At 42.4% G+C, this 24,163-nt stretch overlaps 1 protein-coding gene across 2 annotated transcripts in view; it reads left to right on the top strand.

The window, feature by feature from the left end:
* Positions 1 to 931: 931 nt before the first annotated feature.
* The window catches only part of grik3 (glutamate ionotropic receptor kainate type subunit 3), a gene marked incomplete at both ends in the record, with an annotated part of 76,423 nt that continues 53,191 nt past the window's right edge, over positions 932 to 24,163 (top strand). For both annotated transcript variants that reach the window (XM_083679717.1, XM_083679718.1), the window contains one exon: positions 932 to 1,046. In XM_083679717.1, the coding sequence (XP_083535843.1) occupies positions 932 to 1,046 (115 nt within the window). The remainder of the gene's footprint in view (positions 1,047 to 24,163) is intronic.

Here is a 24,163-nt window from a genome sequence, read left to right as displayed (position 1 = left end):
GAGAGAGAGAGAGAGAGAGAGAGAGAGAGAGAGAGAGAGAGAGAGAGAGAGAGATTTTAAATGTGAGTAATTATGTGGGACCTAATCTCACGTGTCAAATGTTTCTTGGACATACAGTAGTCACCTATGCGGAACGGCTCATGCCTCTAGTGGGACCGAGGAAGAAAGCTCGTGGCGCGCACTACCCAAGCTCTCCTCCGCAACAAAAAGACCATTCGCGAATCGATAGTGTGTAAATTGAAAAGCATCATTCATTTAACAAAGCTTCTGGCAAGATTTTAGGTTTTACTTCAAACATCAGTTTAAAAGTTCTCATGCAATTTTCTCTCCGTGCGCAAGAGATACACAAGCAGCAACTGCATCGTGTTTGTTTCCTAATGAACATTCAATATTGCTCATACTGTTAATATGAGCATATGTCCAATTTGCCGCAACATTATCAGTTTGAGCAAATAAAAAAGACCGAAATATTTTAGATTGCACTATTTTGAATCTCTGAAATATGTCGGGAGAAGATTAACGTCCATTGGGTTCTCAGAGCAACGTTCGAGGCGACCTAAAGTACCGCAGGCGCAGTTCCCTTCCACATTTGTACGGGAATCCAGCCCGGTTGTTGTGGTGCTCGAGCCAGCAGACAGATAGCATCAACGGTAGGAGGGGATACAGAGACTCCTGCAGGCTAATTGTAGCAGTCAGCGTTCGCAGGTGTAACACTGATCCGCCTGTGTGAGGAACTGGGGCTTTATCTTGACGAACCGTTCTGAGACTTGAGAGTGAAAAAAACTGGGAGAATGTTGCACCAAGTACAATGAGCGCAAATTTGTCGCAGGCACACAAATCCACATATGACTCCGTCGAATTCAAGTTTGATGAGCAAATCTTCTGAAGCGTCTTTGGAATCTTAAAAAGTGGATCCCACGACTTTACAATCATGCGAAATACTTGGTTGTCTCCCCGGAGTTCGATTTTGGAATACTGGACAACGGTCATTCTATGCCTCTTTTGGATTCAGTACTCTTGCGGGATGCCTCATGTCATTCGAATAGGTAAGCATTGTTCATATTTATATAATCACAAGTTGTACAGATAAAGAGACTTAGATAAAGAGACTTTACTTGAAAGTTTAATCATATCAATTTAGGAGAGTGGGTCTCTGGGTTTGCAGCATCACTGTTTGTTGGAATAGGGGTCTGTCCTTCCTTTCATCTATTCCAATAATTTGTTTTCAAAGGTGGGGCATTCCATGAATCTGGATTTATCATATAATTTTGCTGAGAATAAACTGCATTTGTCGACGTTAGAATAACAAAGTACTGGGTGCTGCAAAACTATTGAGTCTTCTTGTCTGGGTGCTGCAATGTTATCATCTGATTATCTAACCCCTACCATGCTTGTTTCTCGACAATTTTAATATAATTATATCTGATATGTTTTACTTTCCCGAGCATCATCGGAAAACATGTCTATTGTTGATGAGATAGGCTACATCAGTAATTCAATTTTGAGCTGCTTTCCAGCTCTGAAAAGCAGGGAAAGTAAAAATAAATAAATAGAGCGTCTCACTTATCCTGTCACATTCTGATATAACAGCATATGACCACTACAATATTGCAGACTAATTAAGGGAGTTAGTAATGAAAATACATGTAACTACACATTTATTATGACTAGCCCAAAGTACAGTTGATGTACAGGTGGCGCGTTTTGGCTGGCCATACGACGTACCGTACATGGAAGCGGTAAAGTTTGTCAGCCCCCCGGCGCAGCTGTGTCTTACGGTTTCTACGGCCCTTTGCCACCTGCGTTACCGTATTGTGAGAAGAAAAGTGAGAGTGTGATGCTGTCTCTGTCTTTTGGAATCGCTCCGTGAACAACAATGTGAGAATTCTCATTCGGAGATGCAATGAAACATGTTGTGCCGCGAGTAGACAGGCGCAGAATGAAGATCAATACGTTTTTGGCTCGAGCCAAATCGTTTTTGACAAGTGGCTCGGTGCCATGCAGGACAATTACTCAAAATGGCATTAGCCGACATTAACATACCACTTCAAAGCTCAAAGTAAACGATGGAGAGATGTTAGGGCCTTGGAAAATGTGTTCAGTACTGGCTGCATGACTGGAAAGATAGACAGATCATTGTGGAAACAGTGGTCAAATATCCAAATACAAATTGACTGTGTATTTCATATCACAGTAGGCCCTACGTGTATATATTGTAATGCGTCTACAGTGTGAAACAAGTGTATCTGTTTCAATTAAGGACAAGACCTATGACAAACATACAGAAACTATATTTCATATAGTCCGTCACTGCATGTCATGAGCATCAACAAGCCAGTCTATTCTATGTCATATTATGTATTCTGAAGGCCAGTAATTCATTCATTAATTCAAGTTCATTCAACTGAGATTCATCTCATTTCTGCTGAATGTTCAGGTAACCTTGGCTGCTTGCTGTCCTTCATTGTGTATTCTGTTCCTCTAATGTTAGGGCTCATTAGAGAAATGTCATGAGGTAAACAAACCATGATGTCTCACACTCTAAAACAATGTGTGGCATTAAGCATCATAGATGTGGTTCCGTGTCACTGACACTGACAAGGCGTGTATGATTGACTGCATCGTGAAAGCTATGACTTCTGTGACATTGTTGTGGAGAGGTGTGATTTCTTAGACACCGTATATGTTATGAAGGCTGTGTTTTAGTGATGCAAACAGAACATTTTGTCAGAGGAGCCTTTTTTTGGTTTTGCTTTTTACTACAGCAGCACATTCAAAGGAAGCCGAAAAGACTCAGTGACAGGTTTTGTTTCTGAAATGCCACAGTGCCAAGACAAATTTACCTTGAAATCTGCTACAGCCGCATTATTGCTTTTTTTTTTTTTTGTAGTACAGGTGCTGTTAGATTTCTTGAGTTAGTCATTTGACAAAAGGCAGAAGAGAAGGACATGCAAAAGGAAGGTTGCTGAATTTGCTTTGTTGTCATGAACAAAAACATACTGAGAGAAAAAAATGCTTACTGAGAGAAAATGCTTGTAAATATGTTCTCTGTGTGCAGTACGTGTGTGTGTGTGTGTGTGTGTGTGTGCGTGTGCGTGTGTGTGTGTGTGTGTGTGTGTGTGTGTGTGTGTGTCTGTGTATGTAAGATAAAGAGAACGAGAGAAAGTATGTGGGCGCACACGTGTGTATCCATATTTTTGGGGGGTTGTGCGTAGGCCTACGTGTCTGTCAATTGTTTTTTCTCTGTGTTCATCTAGTTGTCAGTGTTTTGTGCATTCAGATGTCTGTCCGCAAAGTGTTTTGTGCATTCAAATATCTGTAACTTACCATGTAAGTTATGTGTTAAGTTGAGTGCGTATGTGTGTGTGTGTGTGTGTGCATGTTTGTTTGTGTAGGTGTGAGCAAATTTGTGCGTATGAGTGTGTGTGTGCGTGTTTGCTTGTTAGTGTATGTGTGCACGGTGTGAAAGACATTCATCTTGATACCACCAGGGGGCTCTGCTCTGGTTCATGCACTATAGCTTGCGTCAAACCTATGCACTACAGTACTGTAGCATCCTGAGGTTATGTTACCACAGCAGGAGCCACACTCATCGAAGTAGGTGGCGGAAAGTGGAGCGGGGCGCTCTGTCTGTGCGCTGTCTGCTCTTCGTTAGGTAGCCTAAGCTCTTCTACAAGTGTGCCATCTGGGTAATGGTGGGCATCCAAGGTGGTCTTGTTTCCATTGATTTTAGAGCTTTTACAGTGTATTGCTCCGCACTGAGGCCAGATGGTCGATCAGACTCATTCTGAAGGCCCGTAAATGTCTGAGGGAAGAAAAGACTCTTTCTACAGTACTGTGTCTCTTCTGCTGTTCTCTCACATTCAGCGTTTGGCCTTTTTGTGTGTCTTTTCTGTGTATAAAACAAGGCATACTCACAAACCCCATCTTGGCTCTAGTTCGGCAGTGGATGGTGTGTGTAGATGGTATAATGGTTGTGGTGGTACATTTTTGGTGAGTGTTCTGAGGTCTTCATGAAGCTCAGTCACACATTTGAATTGATGATGCTGGTGGAAACAAAGGTAACCTTAAACAGTGTAACACTGTCAGTAGCCATGAACACATTAACTCATGGGTTATCAGTCAAGGCTATACCAATGACCCTCTGCCTTTCACAGTTGCAGTCCAACTCCACAGGCCTACAGCCATAGTTGTCTCCTTCCCATATCTGTAGTAATGCCAACTCAATTGGATGCCAATGTTATGTGACATTGTTAGCCAACTAGCAAGCTGTGCATATGTTTGACATGATGTAGGCTCTTACACCTGTTGTACTGTATATAGACATTTCAATGCATAGAAGATGAATGTTTTACACTGGTGGAGGAGGACATTTTAGAGGGATGGTGCTGAAAACCATGTGGTGCAATTATTTGAATCCTTGAATGTTCAGCTGATGGAAATATGAATTTTTGGATTTAGAATTTGGATTTATGAATATTTAATTTGCAAAAATAGCATATTTTGGCCAAAAATAACACGGATTAGTCAATGTTAAGGCTGAGAAGTTTAATAAGTGAAAACCTATTAAAAGCATATAGGCTTATACAATCGATTGCTTGGAACAAAAAACATGATTTATTTACATACCTGTACTGTCCACAATTCAATAGCAAACACTAATAGTTATGCCTGTTTCATCTGTGGTGGAAGAAGAGGATTGATTAAACTAATTTATAGTCTCTTGTCTCTTTTATTTCTGAATGAGGGTATTCAGTGCCAGACAGAGATTTATTGAATAATCAATTACTTTACCTACCTAATACTTAAAGTGCTTCATCATTGCCAGTTAATCAATCTCCCTCATGATGTCGTGTCGCTTTCGTTTCCTTAGCGACTTTACCCCCCTCCCTGAAACAGCTGTTCACCACATTTTCATTTAGGCTCACGGAATATCATCAAGGCTTTGGGTAGAACACACCCTAAATACATTCACTGTGTGACATTGCAGTTAATGACAGTTTTAAATGTAGTTGCAGCTGTATGTATTGTGACCACACCGAAGTCAACACTTCTGTTTAGGAGAAGAATTAGCGCTGCGGTCGTTTGCTAGCTCTGTTCAAATCTCCAAAACACGAACCACTTCAGAGGGTCGTCCTTATCCCTCAACTAGATAATGTTCTTCATGTGATTAGCATCTGCATGCTAGGCTAGAAAGATACTGAAGCACTCTCTACTCACACAGTCTCTGAGATCCTCCTCACCGTGGTTCACGCAAAGTCCTCATTCTGAAACATTTCAAGAGGCTGCGAAACGGCAGAATAGTACTTTAGATGCTATTTATAATAACGTTGAACCCAATGCCGTGCACGAGAGACCTCGCCATGGAGGACGACGATGGAGAGAGAAGAAAAAGACATAGAGAACAAATCCTATGTTGGATTAAGAAAGGCAACAACTACAGGTGCAACATCAAAAGTTGTATCAAATTAAAGTAGCCATCAGTTGCTGATAAGAAATGAATATTTCATTTTGATGTACATTTAATCTCTCCCGAGACAGAAGGGAAAGCAGAGAATATTCTCTCCCCTGGCTGAGGCCGGGGCAGCCTTGGAGCTGTCGTGATGCATATGAACAAAGGCTGGGAGAGGTCACCGAAGAATTGGATCTAGTGAGAGGAGTCTTTGATGTGTGATTCAGTGGTCTCTCGTAGCAAAGCAGAGACAGAGGGAGAGACACAACAGTTGTTTTACCTGTACAAACACTCTCACTCATTCACACACACACACACACACGCACGCACGCACGCACACACACGCACGCACGCGCACGCACACGCACGTGCGCACACACGCACACACACACACACACACACACACACACACACACACACACACACACACGCACACGTATTCACAAACAAAAATGCTCTCTCTAAAACATATGCCTGGTCTCACAGGGGCTGTGGTGCGCACTCCAATCCCATTCTCTCCGTCAGCACACTTGCAGCCCGTCATTAGCTTCAATATAGCTGATGAGAAACGGCAGATGTTGCTTTCGTTAGGCAGAGGGCCTGTCTCTGAACGCCGTCTCCTGCTCTCACCTGCTCTCACCTGTCAGCAGGACACACTCTTTTGTTTATACCCTGATATGGAGAAAGCAAAGATGCCAAATACTCCAAGCACACCACATGGCAAACCTTGCCAAAGCATTGAATAGGTCATGTACAGGATATGTGTACACCTCAGTGGAGGCTGGTGGAGGTAGAAATCGGAGGACTGTACAAACACTGTCACGTATGGAGTGGAATGAGGAGTGGTGCCAAACATCATTCCTCACTCCATTCCATGCATTACAACAAGCCCCTCCTCCGATTTCTACCTCCACCAGCCTCCCCTGGTACACATGTTGTATGAGGTCATACAGAAGTATACTGTACCTGCTGTGTTTCAATCAAGGTGTCGCAGATGATACATGATGACGCTCATGGTAATAGCATGTCTATTACTTGCTTATTACTACAGTACGTAGTGTTGTTCCACAACCTTGTTTCAATTGCATAGTCACCCTGCACATGACGCCTAAACTGTTCTATTATACATGATAATCATCTTCTAATGAAAGTCACTGGGGAGAATGTAACGGATATCCCAACCAGTAAGGTAATCCTATGACACAGCAGGCCCTTCCACCCCGGCTAGCCTAGCAGTGTGTTCCTAGAGCAGATGGTGTTTTCATATCATACTCAAAAGTGTGTGCTCCACAGCGAAAGGTCTGCGGCAAGCATATGTTCCTGATAACTATTTAAATAAACAAAATGGAGGTATCCTTATGTTGGTGCTGTGTGTCTATCTCATTGAAGAAATGAAGTGAGAAATATGTCTTCGTTTGGAGTTTTACAGGGCAGAGATGCAGTGTTTACAGATATTGTTGTTTTCGTATTAGTCCTCAGTATGTAGATTCTAGTATAAACAAGTATTGAATTTCCCAGAGAAACAAAAGGCATGTTTCTATGCCATCTTGTTGCACAATGATGTCGCATCACGAAGGCACAACTGAGAAAGTCAGGGAAAATGGCAGCCTGATAGAATCGGTCCACCACCTCCCTGCTTTTCCCTGCCGTCTCCTGGGACCAAATGTCATTATAGCATGACGCGCGTGCTTTCCTGCATTTGACAGTGTTTTGAAATTCATGGCTTGTCAATGTTGGCTTTTTTTTTGTGAATGTTTCTCTACCAGCCCACTGAATCAAATTTCATGCTCTACCCATTTGTCTTTATTATGTGCCCTTGTCCTTTCTATTTGACTCCCTCTCACAGCGTCCTTTAGGCTCTGCTCGAAAAGTCAAATAAAATTAAAACGGGTAGAGAGGAAACCTTGATCACGAGCCATTTTGTTTTTGTGGACCATGCACTTATACTGTATAACATGGTTATATGAAATGTTGCTGTTGGCGGAAATGTGGCTAGCATTTGTTACATTTCAGCACAGGGAGCAATTTGTCTTCAAATTTGCAAAGACACGCACACACGTGCACACGCATGCACACACACTCACACACACACACAATTAAGGTGTCCCATGGATTTTCCTTGTTTGCAGTGTGTTTGTGTGTGTTTGAGAGAGAGAGTGTGCACATCCACAGAACAAGCTTGAAAGACTCTTATTTAGTTTGTTAATTAGCTTGAACCTTTTGATCCCAATTTTAAAACCCGCCACGTTGCTATGCTAGGCTTCTTTTGTGAGTTGCCCCAAGCAAGATAAAACAGAGCTTTTTTTCCATCGCCTTTCAAATAGCACGGCATTCAAGGGAGCTGTTCCCCCCATCCCCCTTCCCAAAGAACACGTCCTTATCCGTCCCCAGACGGACAGTCTGTGTAAACTCGTGTAACGGCGACGGGGCTCTGCGACAGTCTCGTTACACAGGCATTACAATAGCAAGACCTTTTCTTCTCCTCCCTTTATAGTAATCAGGATTTGACACTGAAAGGTATCAGTGGCCTGCACTGGTTTAAATCCTATTTAGCCAGGGCTTAGCACAATGTACAGAGAGTGTGGCACGATTTCATTTGCCCTTTTAATCAGGCCCCTCATTGTTATGGGTGAGCTGCAAATGTCAGGGCTGCTCGTGCGATTCCACCATATTGTGGTTCCATGACTGGGAGGCGGGGGGAGCGGGTAGGGTGGGTGTGGAGGAGGGAGGTACTGAATCCCTCCAGCAGGGAAACAGCTCAAGTTCCTAATCAACAGTGAGGGAGTGTACTAGGAAGGACTCACCCTTCATTCTCCCCCCTCGAGAGAGAGAGTAGGAACAGATAAGACAAACCTCTCCCGGGCAAATCCCTGCCGCAAATGAATGGATATCACTGTAAAACTCTGGGGGAAACAGAGATCCCCTCCACCAGATTCAGCCTCACACCTTCTTTCCCAGCGGCGACGACAACAACAACAACAATAACAACAACAACAGAGTGTATAAGAGATACTGTATACCTCTCAAGCCGCCACTGTGTTCATTTCTCCATTGACTGATAGCTAGGAGGTTGGATGCCACTGTCAATTTAACACAGTGAGGCCCCCTGAAGATTCCTATGTGTGTGCTGCTATAAGACAACCAGGGATCCTTCTCTGTCTAACTGGATGCTTTACTGTCTGCTGTTCTACTGCCCAGCCATCCCCAGGGTGCAACTGTGGTAAACCACAGAGTGTACGTAGTGAATCATTTAAGGACAGCCCGCCCGTATGTGCTGAGAGATGGAGATCTATGGGACACGAGATGGAGGATATAATTGACGGGGAGGAACGGGTGGGAAGGGGGATAGTGGGCGGCTTGGGATTGACGCAGCAATTCAGCTAAGCTATTAGTGATGCTTGCGTGAATGAGGCCTGTGCCGTACTACAAAAAGGTATTCCAGCCTTTCCTTCCACCATCTCAGTTGTTCTTTGTGAAGTCAGAGAACCTTGGAAGAGCTTTGATTGCTGTCATAGTAACAACGGCACACATGTCAGTGGGGATTTGTCAATCTGCGATGTGATTGGTGATGCCAACATTTGGCTGAAGTGTTTGATCTCAACATAATTTGAATTCTCCAAATTAATTTTCTATTAAGGAGAGTTAATGAAGAAGTGGATAGTGTTTACTCAAATCATGTTTTCGATAACACTTTCATATATAAGCGTATTCCTAATAATTATAATCAATAGCCTCGATATAACCAAGTTATGTCTTGGTACAATTAAACCACAACTTTAAAAACATTTGTGTGAATGTTTCTTGGCAGCTGTACGAGCTCCTCACCAGCTCACCAACACTGCTGTTGTCAGTAGCCTTTCACGCCGGGATCGGGTACTTCCGGTTTGGCAACTAATACAACAATAATAAAAATGAATTGCCATTTCTTCAGTGGTTTTGTGGGTTGACGATCAAACAATTTGCACTAAATGTCTACAAATGGCTTAGAAACCTTTATTGATGTTTATAAATGCTGAAAAGTTGCAACTTTAGATTAGGTACTGCCAAACATCTACACATGATTAATAAATGATTCATGAATGTATTTGGAAATTATTTGTAACACATGAGAAACACTTGGTTAAGCATTTAAGTTGTATTTGTAATGTTTATTAGCAAATCATTAATAAAATAAACTAAGTGTATCTAAACATCCATGAACATGTGTTCATGTTGTACAAATGATTTATAAGCAGTTAGAAAATCATTATAAAATGTTTAACAGATCATCTGAAAATCATTTGTAAATAGTTCTGAATATAGTTACTGATCATTTACTAAGCATTTAGTAACGTTTATAGCTGTAAGGATAATAATTTGTTAATAGTGAATTATTTATTAATGGTTTATAAAGGGCTTACTGTATAAATGAAAGTTATTATAAAGTGTTACCATGTTTTCATATCGTAGGCTCCTTGAATAATAACTTGTTTACTATATAACTGTTTCCAGTTACTCATCATTCTCAGTTTGGTTTGACAATATTAGATGTTATAGTTCTGTTGTAACTTGGTTTACTCTGGTTTGAGTGCGTTGGAGATAAGAATTGTTTTTCTACAGTATGATTTAGTACAGTAATGACATTATGATTGCCTTGCCCTCTCTCTGTCATAGCATGCATTTTGGTTGGTCAGTTAGAGGAAACCATTCAGAAACCTTGTGGTGCGACATGGCTACATAATGCATTTGAATACTTGTTATTAGCGTTCAAAATAGCTCATGGCTTCTTGAAATAGCCTTCAATACAGTAATGCACACATGCTATATCAAAGCATTCATAATGTGTTACAGGTGGCTCATAGAAAGTGTTACCACATCTGTCACTGTCTATTTGAGTCCCTTAGAAGTATGGTTTGCATATTGCGTTATCTCCAGAATATGAGGAAGGTCTGATATTACAAGCAATGTGGGGAAAATCTGGTGTGGGACTGCCGATACTGAGTTTGAAACTGATTAATTAGCTAAACTAAGAGCTGTGCTGCTAATTGCTTGACACAGAGGGTAAACTTGAGATCATGCAATTTGCATGAATAATAATAGTCTGTCATCAACATGTATTATTTGGTTTGATAGAAAGAATAAATTGAAGAGATGTCACAACAATCATGTGTAAATTCAATGAGACATCTGCTATGTATTAATTATTTGAATAAACAAAGTCCTATTTATCCATGATGTATGATAATCATGTTAGAGTTATAGCTTTTTCCAGTCCTTTTTGTAACAACATGTATCCTGATGATACAGCCACAGAAATGGACATGAACACATATTGAGCTGAATCAGAGAATTTGATGATATGGTGCAAAAGCAATTTTACAAACTGTTACCACATTTTCTCTTTACCAGCTATCCATGTAATCCCACACTACCACCACTACCGTACCATCTAACACATGACATTATAGTGTTGGCAAATGGTACCCGCTAGTGGGTATATTGCTCTGGAAATACAGGGAAATGTCAAAGGTAGTGTTGAGTCATTTTCTACCAAGGACCAGGAACATCGATGTGAAAGGTGCATCACTGAACTCTGGGACTGAAAATGAGCACAAGAAAACAGCAGCTTAGCAGCTGTCCTTTACAGCAACGCGCCGTCTAGACTGAAAAGTCTATTGTGGAAATGTAGAGTGGGTCATCACAGTTTAGAAATAACAATTTTCTGAATGTCTTAGGTGATCTATTGTAAATGTCAGAGACAGTAAGCTTAGAATGGAAGTAAACCTGATTTAAGTGGTAAATAAGGTAGACACATTGACAAATGCCACGAGTCCAACTGATAGCTCAAAATATTGTACCATGAACGAGAGACAGTGCATGTTTGAATTTCACCAAGTAGAACAAAAAAAAAAAAACAGGTTGAAATGATGCTGTTGTCTCTTTCTGATGACAAGTCACCAGGTACAGATAATCTTGATAGCAAACTAATTAGAATCCAACCATATACTCTAACCACCCCAATGTGTCATGTGCTTGATGTATGTGTGTATGTATGTGCCCAGAAATGTGGAGAGTCAAAGGTCATTCTACTACCTAAGGATAACAGATCTGCCTTCACTGGTCCTACCAGTCGTTTTATAAGCTTGTTGCCTGTAAATTATTGAAAAAATGGTATCTGTACAAATCCAGAATTGTTTCCCATGTAATGGTCTGATAATGGGTTCCCAGCATGCATACAGACAACATTCTACAAGTACCGCCTTAGCACCTATGACATATGATTGGACAAAGAGTATGGGTGACAGGAAGTTAGTGGATGCAGTGTTGTTAGACTTTGCTGCTGCTTTTGATGTAATTGATCATGAACTGTTGCTACTGTCGGAAAACTCAAATGTTACAGTTTAATGTCTGCCACTCAGAAAGTAATAATGTACACTGTGGTGTTCCTCGAAGTGGCTGCCTGGGCCAACTCCTCTACTCTACTGTGTATTTACTAATGATTTACCCTCAGCAATGAATAAAGCAAGAGTGGTTATGTATGCCGATGACTCTACAATGTATTGTGTTGCACCAGCATATAATGAGCAGATCACTGAGCAAAGAACTAATAATGGTGTCAGGGGGGTTAAACTGAAGAATTTGGTGTTTAATATTCCTAAAACAAAATGTATTGTATTAGGTCCAAAACATACCCTATGCTTGCTGGTGACTCTCAATGTAACTTGTCGATGGATGGGTTGCCTGGGGAACAGGTTGGACGCAGCTCTACCCTGGTCTGAACATAGAGACAACATTGTTGTCAAAGGGACAAAGGCATTGCTATAACAAGGACATGTTCTGAGTATGTAACATCCAGCGCTCTGAATCAAAATATTCAAACTTTGGTTCTGTTACACCTAAAGTACTGTCCAGTCATATGGTCATCGGCAGAAAATAAATGTCTTAAAAATCTCAAAACAGGGCTACCAGATTAGCGCTTCATTGCTCTGTTCATATGAATGTCAATAGAACGCAGCATAATCCCTCAAGGCTTCCCGTTGAACACAAATTAGTATCCATTCTTTAGATTTTCTTTAGAAACTTCATATTTTTCAAGAAAGCACATAATTCTTCTGACCAATTAGTGGATACTGGCAACTAACATAGCCACCACACTAGACAGGCTAGTTCTGGACATCTAACCCCCAAGACCAAAGACAAATCTCCTAAAATCCACAGTAATATATGTACAGAGCCTTCACTGAATGGAATTCTATACCACATCACATTTCTCAGGCAAAAACTGAATCCACCTTCGAGAAAACAATAAAAGAACATCTAATGCAATTAACCATATGATTGGACAGATACTAATCCCACTGAATGTTTAATGTAGTACTTGTTAGGTATTTTAATTGTCTAATGTCTACCTGTTAAATGTATTGTCTTAATGTAAATTGTCTGTTATGTATTTTTAGTTCTGTGTTGGACCCCAGGAAAATTAACTGGCGCTGTGACAAAGACAGAAATCAGTTATTTTTTTATGCCATTATACTTCACCCTCTAATACGACTGATACAACGGAACAGGCCATTGAGAATAAAACTAGGTTCATGTTTCCATCGTATTCCCAGGACTTTTTTCAGACACCTTTTTCACATTTCACATTTTCACAATAGTTCATCCTTAACTCAGTGCACATTTACATTTACATTTACCTTGTGGCATTCTGAAAATCATTGCCTATGGAAACAAGAGGCTGATTGTTGTAATGTATGATGTACAGAGAATGGACCACACTTAAAATGATTGGCATCGCTGTGGCGTTACACAATTAATGCTTTTTTAATGTCCTGCACTGACTCTATCTGATCTGTCCACATATGGATTGCCTGTCTGTCTGCTGGAGTAATTGACTTGCCCTGTAAATGTACAGGGCATACCCACTGTGTGGTGAGCAACATGCAATAACACACCAACTAAATGGTGTTATACTATAATATAGTATAATATCGTGTATAGTTTACAAAATACATATTTTCTATGGATAGTTTTGATTTGCCTACTCTCTGTAACAAGCTAGGATTTGACTACACAGTATGGCCTACCGGCCAGGAGAAATCAATACGCTAATACCATGGCCAATTGAAACATTGGTGGGGAGCTATTAATTTTAAACACTATTGCTCTGCAATCCCAGCAGATTTTTCAAGGCCATTATACAGTATGTTGTAGTCGAGTGAAAATGCAATGTGCAGCTCCTTTAAGCAAATTCATGAATAGGTTAAAAGTCTGAATCAGGTGATCAGGTGATTCAAAAGGCTTCACAACTGCCTATTGTTAGACTTGAGTAGCTGGTTTGGTTCACACTAGACTTGGTAAAAATCTCAGACTGAAATGCATGAGGTAATGGGGTGATTGCAACAAAAGGGAAAAAAGCTTTATTCTGACTCAAGGCCTTGTGGAGGCCAGGGGACAATCAGCGGGGCTTTGTGAGCTGTGTATCCAGCCGTTAGTGAAGGCTGGCACGAGCCAGGCCTAGATATCAGAGCCTGCACCGTCTATGTCAATATTCAGCGCAAGCTGTGGAGACCAAGGCACTATAGAGATGACAGGGCCAGCGCAGTGTGAGTGTGTGTGTGTGTGTGTGTGTGTGTGTGTGTGTGCACGTGCATGCGTGTGTTCATTCTCAGAGAGGAGCCTATTAGAGGAGCTTCTCCAGCCACTGTCAAACTTTAAAAGAGAGAGAAGATATTACCTCCAATTATGGGCTTAACCGTAACTGTGAAGGATGAGCTCTATCAAACTGTCGAGATGTCAAGACTTTTGTTCATTTATTAATTCATTTATCTGTCGTTTCATATTAGACAGGAAGATGATAGAAAGACGTCTCCTATCCCTACCTCTCCACACCCCCTCACCACCCTCCACTTTCCTTCCTTGAGTGGCGAAACAACTGCTCATTTTAAACCCTTGTTCCTTTCAGAGGAAAAGATTAGCTTTTGTTTGGGTTTCATTCAGTCTCCATTCCTCTCCCTGTCAGGCTGTAGATGCAATCCTGTTCAGCATGCGCTCATTGTAATCCTTGCATGGGGACAATGGAAAGTCCCCTGCCTCTCCTGTCCCCTGACCCATGGCCCCTTCCTCCTTGCATTGTATTATTACGGTTACATTTTCAATTTTCGAGACCAATTACAGGGTCTTTATAATTGAATCTTTTTTTTCCCCACATTCCCAATCCATTTATGCTCATTTAAGGATGGAATGAATTTCATGTATTCATTGAGCCCCCTTCCAGTACAGTGCCAGACAGGAAGTGATCAGACACATTAATCCTACTGAAGGCATTATACCAGATGGGTTTAACACCAACCATGGTGAAGTGAAGTTCCGTATCTTAGATTGATCAGGGAGTGTAGAATAGTTAGTAAACAAGTTTGACCTGACTCCAATTCATACATATGATAGATTGGCTCCCTACTTGCGTAACTAGCCGAATATAACGAGGAATTATTGTCGGAATACCCTTTAAACATTATGGCCATTAACGAGATCACCTCACAAGACTCTTTAAGTGTCTATTTCAGTCGGGAATCAATATGCAAATAACTAGTTTAAGTAATAGTAATTTCCTGTCATGCTATATGTACGTTGGACATGTCCCTCCTAATTATATTAGAAGATTCTAATTGCAGAAATCACAATCATGTAGGAGATCGGATAAGCTGACTCCTCGAACAAGAGTTCTGAAAACCTTTTATATCACCCCAGACCAAATGGAATTGCCTCGGAAAACATCAAAGGACCTTTTATCAAATGGAGAAGACCTTCTGACAAATTGTAAAACAACGATAGTATTCAATTCATAAACAGTGTTCTCCACAGGTCTTCAGCTGGATCCGGAGACAGAGGTGCGATACCATTTTCATTCAAATGACCCTTGCAATCAACTGATTGACCATCTGGCTGAAATCCTGTGGAGTGTTATCTAAGATACATGGCAGAATACTGGAAAGAAACATCACAAAATGATGAAAATAACTTCAAAATACTACTCGTAAAACACATGTTAAAATTAGATCAAATATGACTATACACACATCTATGAAACATTAAGGGCAGGTTTCACAGACAAGGCTTAAGCCTAATCCTAGACTAAAACGCATCCTCAGTGGCAATTTGCCATTGAAAGTGTGAATTAGTCCAGGACTAATTCAGGCTTAAGCCATGTCTGTGAAACCGGCCCTAAATGTCATCATAGAAATACCTAGGAAAAAGAGGGTGTGAAGAGGTCATGATGATTTAATCGCCAACAGGACATTGCCCAGGTGTGCCCACTCTTCTGTGACACAATGAATTTGAATTTGAATTTGAATTTGAAGCCTGTCTTCAAATCCATCTACAATGACACTTTTTTTGTTATATAATGTCTATCTTTCTCCCTACTCAAGCCCAGCCTCTACCCTGTTTCATCGTTATGTTTTTCCACACTTTTGATTGTACCCCATGCCCATGCATTCACAGCCATCTGTACCCCTTGATTTGTACAAGTTGATGCGAAAAGAAAAAAAAACATCTCATGGAAATGGGCTGGTGATTGCCTCCCCGTGTGGTGATGGAGGGTTTGAGTGATCTCCCTGCAGACGGAGCCCCTCCTTGGGGGTTGATTAGCTGTGGAGCCCTGGTGCTCTAGACTGACACGCTGGCAGAGCAGCCCCGCTCAGCCTGTCAGGGACCCATTGATTGCAGGGTGCTTCAAAATCACCCTCCGGTTCTGCCTCGGCATCTAGGGCTAACATGCTATCAGGTGGTCAAATGCACCGTGGGCGTGACATTTTCCCATATTCCCGATGAATATGTACATTTGAAGTGTCTCACATGGTTTGGGACATTGGAGGGGCAGTCAGAATTGTCAGGGAGGTTGACTAAATGCATACCATGCATACCATCATACAGCTATAACATGTCAACATGTAAACTCTTAGCGTTCTTCGGCTTGTCCCTGTAAGATAACCCTTTGAAGAACCCTTTGGTTCCATGTAGAACCCTTTCCACAGAGAGGATTCTACATGGAATCAAAAATAGTTCTTCAAAGGCTTCTCCTAAAGGGACAAGTTAAAGAGCCTTTTTTCAGTTATAGGTAGAACATTGGGTTCTAGGCAGCAAATCCTTTTCTAAGTAGCCCTCCCTTTGTAGCCTAAAATACACATTACAAGGCCCATGTTGTTATTTAGGGCAGAGGGGTTCTGCGTTGGTGGATTAAATCTTTGAGTGATATGCGGTAATGGAATACAGTGTATTGTGAGCACGGCGAGAAGGAATGAATTAGTTGTACTCAGTCGGGTGTCTGAGTTTGAGCAATGGATGTCAAACAAGACGGCTTCTCTCTCTGTCGCTGGTGCAGGCAGCTGCAAATGGGACTTGTGTAATGACTTTTTAGCAAGGGGATTCTCATAGAATATGTATAATGGCATTCACAATAATTTTGTCTGGCGACATGATTGAGCGTGAAAGGATTCGGAACTGAAAGTTCTGGCTCCGGTTATTGGTTCTGATGTTGCTCATTTATGTGAACTGCTCGAGGACTGCGTCATGATCATGGACTCATGGACTTTATTCAATGGCAGGTGGTGTTGTTAACTGCAAATCTATGGAGGAAATGTAACCATGTCAATTCTACTCCTACAACTCACATAGAGTACTGTAGATCCAATACTACAGGTGTACTTCTAACTTCACTGTAGAACCTAAATCATATGTTTTAGGACATTGAGGCCTACAAACACATGCATGTGTAAAGATACCATAGCTACAGTAGGCCTACATGCTACAGAGCACACACGAACACAGCCACAGTACCTGGCACGCTAACTATCCTCTCCCGTCGTCCTTCCTTCTGCCTCTAGTCAAGAGCCCAGCAGGCCTGCCTTGGCCACACACCACTATCAGGCTTGTCCACTCCCCAGGTGGCTGGGACTACCTCCAGTCGCTCAGTCCAGCAGCTGCTTTCACTCAGCCAGTATGGGACACACAAGATGACACAATCCTACTGTGTTTCCTACAGGCCTCCACTAGCCCAGAACACTGACTGGGGTCTGCAGCCAAATGTTCAACTGCAGAAATACGATGACCTTGATTTTCGCTGAATTACCGTGCCCCCTCTTGATGTGTGCAATTGCATTTTACTGGCTGCCAGCTTTTATCTTATTTTCTGCGAAGGAAGTGGTGACTGTGGCCACGGGCTCATTCATGTCCAGTCTCTTTATTCAGTAAACATTCAGTCTCTGCGCTATCACGCTGTGAATAAAACCACTCCCTTCCCAACCTTATATTTGGTTGTATCAGCGCCCTACATTTCCTTGTGCCGATTTAAATAGGAAATGCATGTTTTCCAATTGATTTGGTCTGATGCCAGTCTTTCTCACCGCTCCTGCTACTGTGTATAATTTTCTGTATCTATGTTGTCATTTCACCTTCTCCCCAGCGTGGAGCTCCCGCTATATGTTTACCAGCCATTCTGAGGTATTCTGTAACCGTGCTGTTGTGAGGCTGTTCCTTTGACAGAGATTATTGTGTCACAACACTTGACTGGAACAGGCCTCGCTGTGTCAGCCCTGTGTTGGTGATAGACTTGTGGCGGGCAAAAAAAAACAAAAACGTATTGAGAAATAAATCCGCAAGCATATTATTCTGCACAGCATTTGCATAAGAAGTGGAAAGGCAGTTGCAGACGAGTGGCTTGTAGTAACATTGCACTTTTGTTCAGCAAAGAATGAGAGAAGGTTGTTCAGTCTGCAAAGAAGGGAGGCAAGACATTGTCAAGGGCCCCTGATGAGTGTTGTAATCAGAAGGAAATCACATTGTGACACCCCAGCACACGTGTGTTTATGTGAACGTATGCCTACACAAATGTGTGTTAGCCCTCGTTTTTTGGAAGATCAGCTGTTGACTTTGAATACGAGGAATTCATTTGATTCCACGTTGGGCATTGATGTGGTGGTAGAGGGGGGAGGTGGCGGCATCCTGGTGGTGGTATTGCTTTTCATAGCCATTCTAAAACACACCACACACACACACGCACACACACACACACACACACACACACACACACACACACACACACACACACACACACACACACACACACACACACACACACACACACACACTCTCTATTTCTCTCCCTCTCGTTCTCCTCCTCTATCTCCCTCTCTCTTTTACTGCATGGCAGTATGTGTGTTTGTTGTTTTTAAATGAAAGGTTGTGGTGATAAGGGGACATACCCTTGATATGACCAGTCAGCCAAACTGAACCAAGCCTTTCAGTGTCACACTTTGTGCCGTGCTGACCAGAGTGGAAACAAAAAAAACATGGAACATTCTGCAGGTCCAGTACACACAGGAAGAGCAATGCAGCCTGCTGTAGTTTATCATGCTCAAGGGCAGTGGAGCAGCAATCATAAAGTCATACCACATCCAATAAGGTCACATCGCCCTCTGACCTGTGTAGGTGAAAAGACACCCAGAATGACTCCAGGAGGCTGAAGAGATGCCTCCCAGTATTGAAATAATAAGAAGCATACGCAGTGTTACTATTGTATGGTAGAAGCTGATTATGGCAACACGCAAGCACCTTTACCACACTTTTACCATCATTTTATGTAATGAGTCAACCACAGTATAATGTCCTGACCCTGGCTTTGCTAATGATGAGATATGAGGTGCGTGACTCCAGAGGCTACAACCAGGAACTTTTCCACCACCATTATCATCATGTTCTTTTCCTCTGAGGTGCATAATATACAGCATTTTGCAGCCTTGCACGCAGCCCCTGCAGGACACAGATACAGAGACCAATTCAAAGGCGCGCATATCATTTTGTTGACAAGGAGTCACTGTGTGTGCGTGTGAGCATGCGCGTTTGAAGAACACTGGTTAGGTTATATCATCGCCTCTGCATCCTAATGTGAAGAACATCCCTTGGCCACATGGACATCAGCAGGGGAGGCCTTCGACACATGAACACAGTGATTAACATGTCCAGGGGCTGGAGGAACTGCAATTAAGCTCTGAGTCCCTTCGAGGTCAAGGAGAAATATGGCAGCCATTTGTTTTGTTCCAAGAATCTGGAGCAGGAACACGTGTCTCTGTCTCAGTGTCATGGTTACCGAGAGATGGCTAATATTTGCATTGTAACATTTAATTGCCGAGCTGCGGTTTCTTTTTTCGTTTCGTGGTTGGCATTTGCTTTACTGACTATCCTTGTTGCAGTGTTTTTTCTTCTGCAGATGACACCTATTTGTATGAACTTTTACCAATGTTGACTGTTTGTCAAAATCTTATCTTCTCTTTAATCTGTTGGTCAGATTCAACCCACTGGCTTATATAACCATTCATCTAAGATTCTTCTCAGATGTAAACTGAAAATACTCATGCGTAGAACCTTATTCATACAGTAGTCTCTGCATTTCCCATCTTGCTTTATTCTTCTCGACAGTGTGTAATTGGAGAAGCAGATGCTCCTAGTTTTATTACCCAATTTCACAGCATCCTGCATGTTTTTGATGGAAAATTAAACTTGTCAAAGCAATCATACTGACAACAGATCGCATTGTGCATCAAAAGTATTAATGTGGGCCTTTTGGGCAATGTATGCAAACACCCAGCCAAATGACAAATATATTTGAGGCCCAACATTTATTTAAAGGCAGCAACAGCTATATTTTGCTCTTTGATCCACAGATCCACCTCCCCTTACAGAAAAACAAGCACATACACAAACAAATACACACGCGCACGCGCACACGCACACGCACACGCACACGCACACGCACACGCACACGCACACGCACACACACACACACACACACACACACACACACACACACACAGGAGGGGGTATACTGTGCTTCTCCACACTATGTTCTTTCCCACCAGGGGAGGGAGGTGAGTATGAAACAAATCGTCCATTATAAAAACCTGATTGGTTCTACTGCGCAAACATCGAGGCCACATTTAATCCCCCCCTCACCCCCACCCAACCCACCTCCTTCTGGCAGAGGCCACCCCCCCCCCCCCCCCCCCCACCCCCCTTCATAATTTTCTTGTCAAGCATAGCAGACAGCCTAATATGAGAGGGCAAGCACAGTGTAAAAAGTGGGCAGATTTGAGATGTATCACTGTAATGGAGTAATTACCCGGCAGTGGGGAGCTGCACAAGGGCGCTAACCAACACTCCGGCTCGGGAGAAGGGTCGACCTCTCTGAAGATCAAAAGGAATGTCCAAATATGGTATTTAATTTTTAATCACCTACCGCCTATGGCCCTCATCTTTTTGTTAAGCACCGCATAACCATGGGCAGATTTTTCCTCCTTGCTCCTTTCTTTCTATTGGAAAACCGGAGGCTGGGGAATGTGAAATCAGTAGCCTGCTCACAGTTGCAGTGGTGCTGCTGTATTGAAAACAAATTATTAGATTTAATGGTATGTAGGGGAGAGAAAAGCAATGAATAAATAAGAGGTTATACAGTAGCGGAATTCAAATCAGCCTCGGATTCAATTTGTCTCCGAAATGGTAATAGGGTGGGCTGGGAGAGGAGGCAGAGAACGGTGTGTGATTCTCTCCTCCCGCCAGCGTCACACCGTGCTAATTCATGTTTCATGCTCCGCAAATGCAGGCCAAACTGCTATTTTCTCCCTCCACCCTTGCCTGCCATTATGGTTCTCTTTTTTTTTTTCATTTTTTTTTTCAAAGGGATTTTTTCAAAGTGTTCCCCCTCTTTAAAAGCATTAACCGTGGATGACGGTCATTTTACGAGGAGTTCTAGAATAAATGCGTAGAGCTCAATGGCCCTTCGGCGAGTCGTTCTGCGAGGCCGTCCATTGGCTACAGTGATTCCCTTTTCATTGCTCCAGCGTACCGCACACCCTTGTGCCGTCTTCAAAGTACCACAGAGCTAGGTTGCACGAAAAGTGTGTGGATAAGAAAAGCAAAAAAGCAGAGTGTAAATGGCCCTCCTAATGACTCTCAGCAGGGCTACCCTTGTATCTTTTATGAAGCAGGAAGAAAGGCGTGCATCATTATACTGTGCACATTTGAAATCCACCAGCAGCATGATGCTCAACAAAGAGAATCCCCTCCTGGCAAATCGGGCGTAATGGGACACATTAGCGTATCGTTAGCCTGCTAGCGTGCCTGGAGGTCGGACACTGGCTTCGATGTTCCTGCTGGAGAACGCATGTCTCCAGATGGTGATGAATTCATTTCTCAACAGACAACACACAAGCACACTGGAATACATGTATTACATGTATGTCGAGCTCATAAGATTTTGCCGTTTCTATGCTTTGTTGAAGGGATTGTAAACATGCACTCATGTCTATGTTGACCCCAATGGAACCTCCTTCTAGTCAACTTGAGTTGCCATATCAATGTCAAACAATACTACAGTACCTGATTCAAAAGGTGATACTGTTCAATGACAGCTGCCTACTTGATATACACTATTCTATGCTCATGCGAAACCTAGCTTTTAACAATCACCTTGTTCCAAGTGGGCATGCCATGGCATTTCATAAGACAATGACATAAATCATTGCTATTCTCCCCAGCAACACTGGGGGCTATCATGAAAGGTTTGTGTGTGAAGAAAGCTCTGGGTCTTTAGTCTTTACACAGTCTCACCCAAGGTGTACAGGTGAACTCACGTATCGATCGCAAGCTCTCCGGTGGCCGTTGTGTTGAACCTTGAGTGAAGGCAGTGAAAGATTTTCTTTTTATGGAGGGATTTCTTTGAAGCTTTGCCCATTCTCAGACCTCCAAGTGGGCACACTTCTTAGAACCTCTCCCTCATCTTTCCATCTAAAGCTTACAAAATGGAGCAGCTAGTAATATATATATATATATATCTATATTGTGACACTCAGTGCCAAGCAACTACAGACTGCAGAGTATGTCGACAGAGGGAATTTAATGAAAGCAGCATCAATGAGTCAAGCACTGCTCCATTTTCCCGTTGAGTGTGTTTTGCTCTCTCTCTCAGTAACCAGGTTTAGCGGTGGACAAGTGTCACAACCGTGCCTTAAGAATATGGTTAAACAATAGAGGGGCATGATGAAGCTCTCGTTGTCAGCAAGAGGGATGTAGATGTAGAGGCGCCGAGACAGTGGGAGAGATAGATAGAGAGGGAAGATGGATCGTAAGCATGACAATGGCTGAGAGTGAAAAGACAGGTGGACAAAGTGAGAGATAGATGGTTTGGCGTCTTTAGAGAGGAGCATACAAAGAGCTGCTGCTGCTGCAGCTCCCTGGCTCCATCTGTCACTCACCCAGTTACTCTCTCATGATGATGTCGTGCCCCAAAATATCAATTGTGCCTGATTTCACTCACCTCCAAAGCGATATGGACCGGCAGAGGCATCACGCGCTACATTATGGCGAAATGACTTTTCAAAAAACAAAACTTATAGCCTTTCAATAACACCATTTCACGGAGAGTAGATATGGCTTGATGAGAGAGAATGATAACTGGAGGTCCAAGCGTTTCTGTTGGAAAGCAGGGGTGGAAGGTGCTGAATTGTCACGCTAACAAGTGTTGAGGGTAAGTTAGCGGATAATGGGACAGTCATCGGTGAGAGATGAGTATCAATTAAAGGCACTTAGGGCGCTAATGATCAGCACAGGGATCCTAATGAGAATATCTGAAGGTGGGATCACATCTCTGAGAGTGGCGTTTTAAGATCCCAGTAACAGCTATGGATACACACAGGTCCACACGCCCTGCCAAGGTCATCAGACAGCATCATGAACGTAACATTGTTCCAAGGTTGAACAAAGTCCCCAGTGAGACGGAAGAGCTGTGCTGCTGACCGTGGTTGGTCAGTTTTTCACTACAGTGGCCTGGTGATTTGATAGCTTCCATTGAGCTTCATTAACTGAGCATGACATACAGTGTCACTCATAGAGATGAATTCAGCAACTATTTGGAATGTTAGTAGTCTATGTTCCGTTATTCATTTCGAGAAATTGCTCAGTTGGAGATAGTGGATCAACAACTGCCCGGATAATGATTTTGACACACTGGAAAAATACCGATGGGAGATGCTGTATTCCCACCATACAAATATTTCTATTCTTTTTTACAGCGAGGATAAGTTATAGCCTGTGGGCTTTATGAAGAGAACATGTCTGGGCAGTAAAGAGCATGGTACCGCTGACACCCGCCACCTTCGTCTCACCACCTTCCCCTCCCCGCTGGGTGATTTGATTATCTCTGTGGCGACCTGCTCAGAGATGACCCCATTACCCATCTGGTACATAGGTCACCTCCACATTACGTCAAAGAAACACTTTCTGACAATCTCACACACAAGGCCACAAGACACATGGAAGCGCTGTGAGAACATGAGGGCTCTCGAGATTCAACAATGTGAGACAGTAGTGCTTCTTCTGATTATATATATATCCCTACTGCCGCACTCCACTCTGCTCTGCTCCATGGTGTTTTATTTAGTCTCTGTCTGTCACCAAATTGTGGATGGCAATGATTAAAGGATACATAACAATATGCCACTGGTAAATACGACTTTTCATTTCAAGGTCACACTGAGGTTTATTTAATACATCATGTTTTCTTGACATGCGAGGACATAGAAAAGATTAAAAAAACCCACACACATTTTTTATTTATGAACACATCTGAATAGCACCACTAAATCCATCACTAGATTGTCATATGATAGAGGATTTAAAGGC

Source organism: Argentina silus, assembly GCF_951799395.1.
Source record: "Argentina silus genome assembly, chromosome: 10".
Classification (NCBI taxonomy): Eukaryota; Metazoa; Chordata; class Actinopteri; order Argentiniformes; family Argentinidae; genus Argentina; species Argentina silus.
Note: the sequence above shows the minus strand (reverse complement) of the source record. Positions and strands in the feature narration are given on the sequence as shown.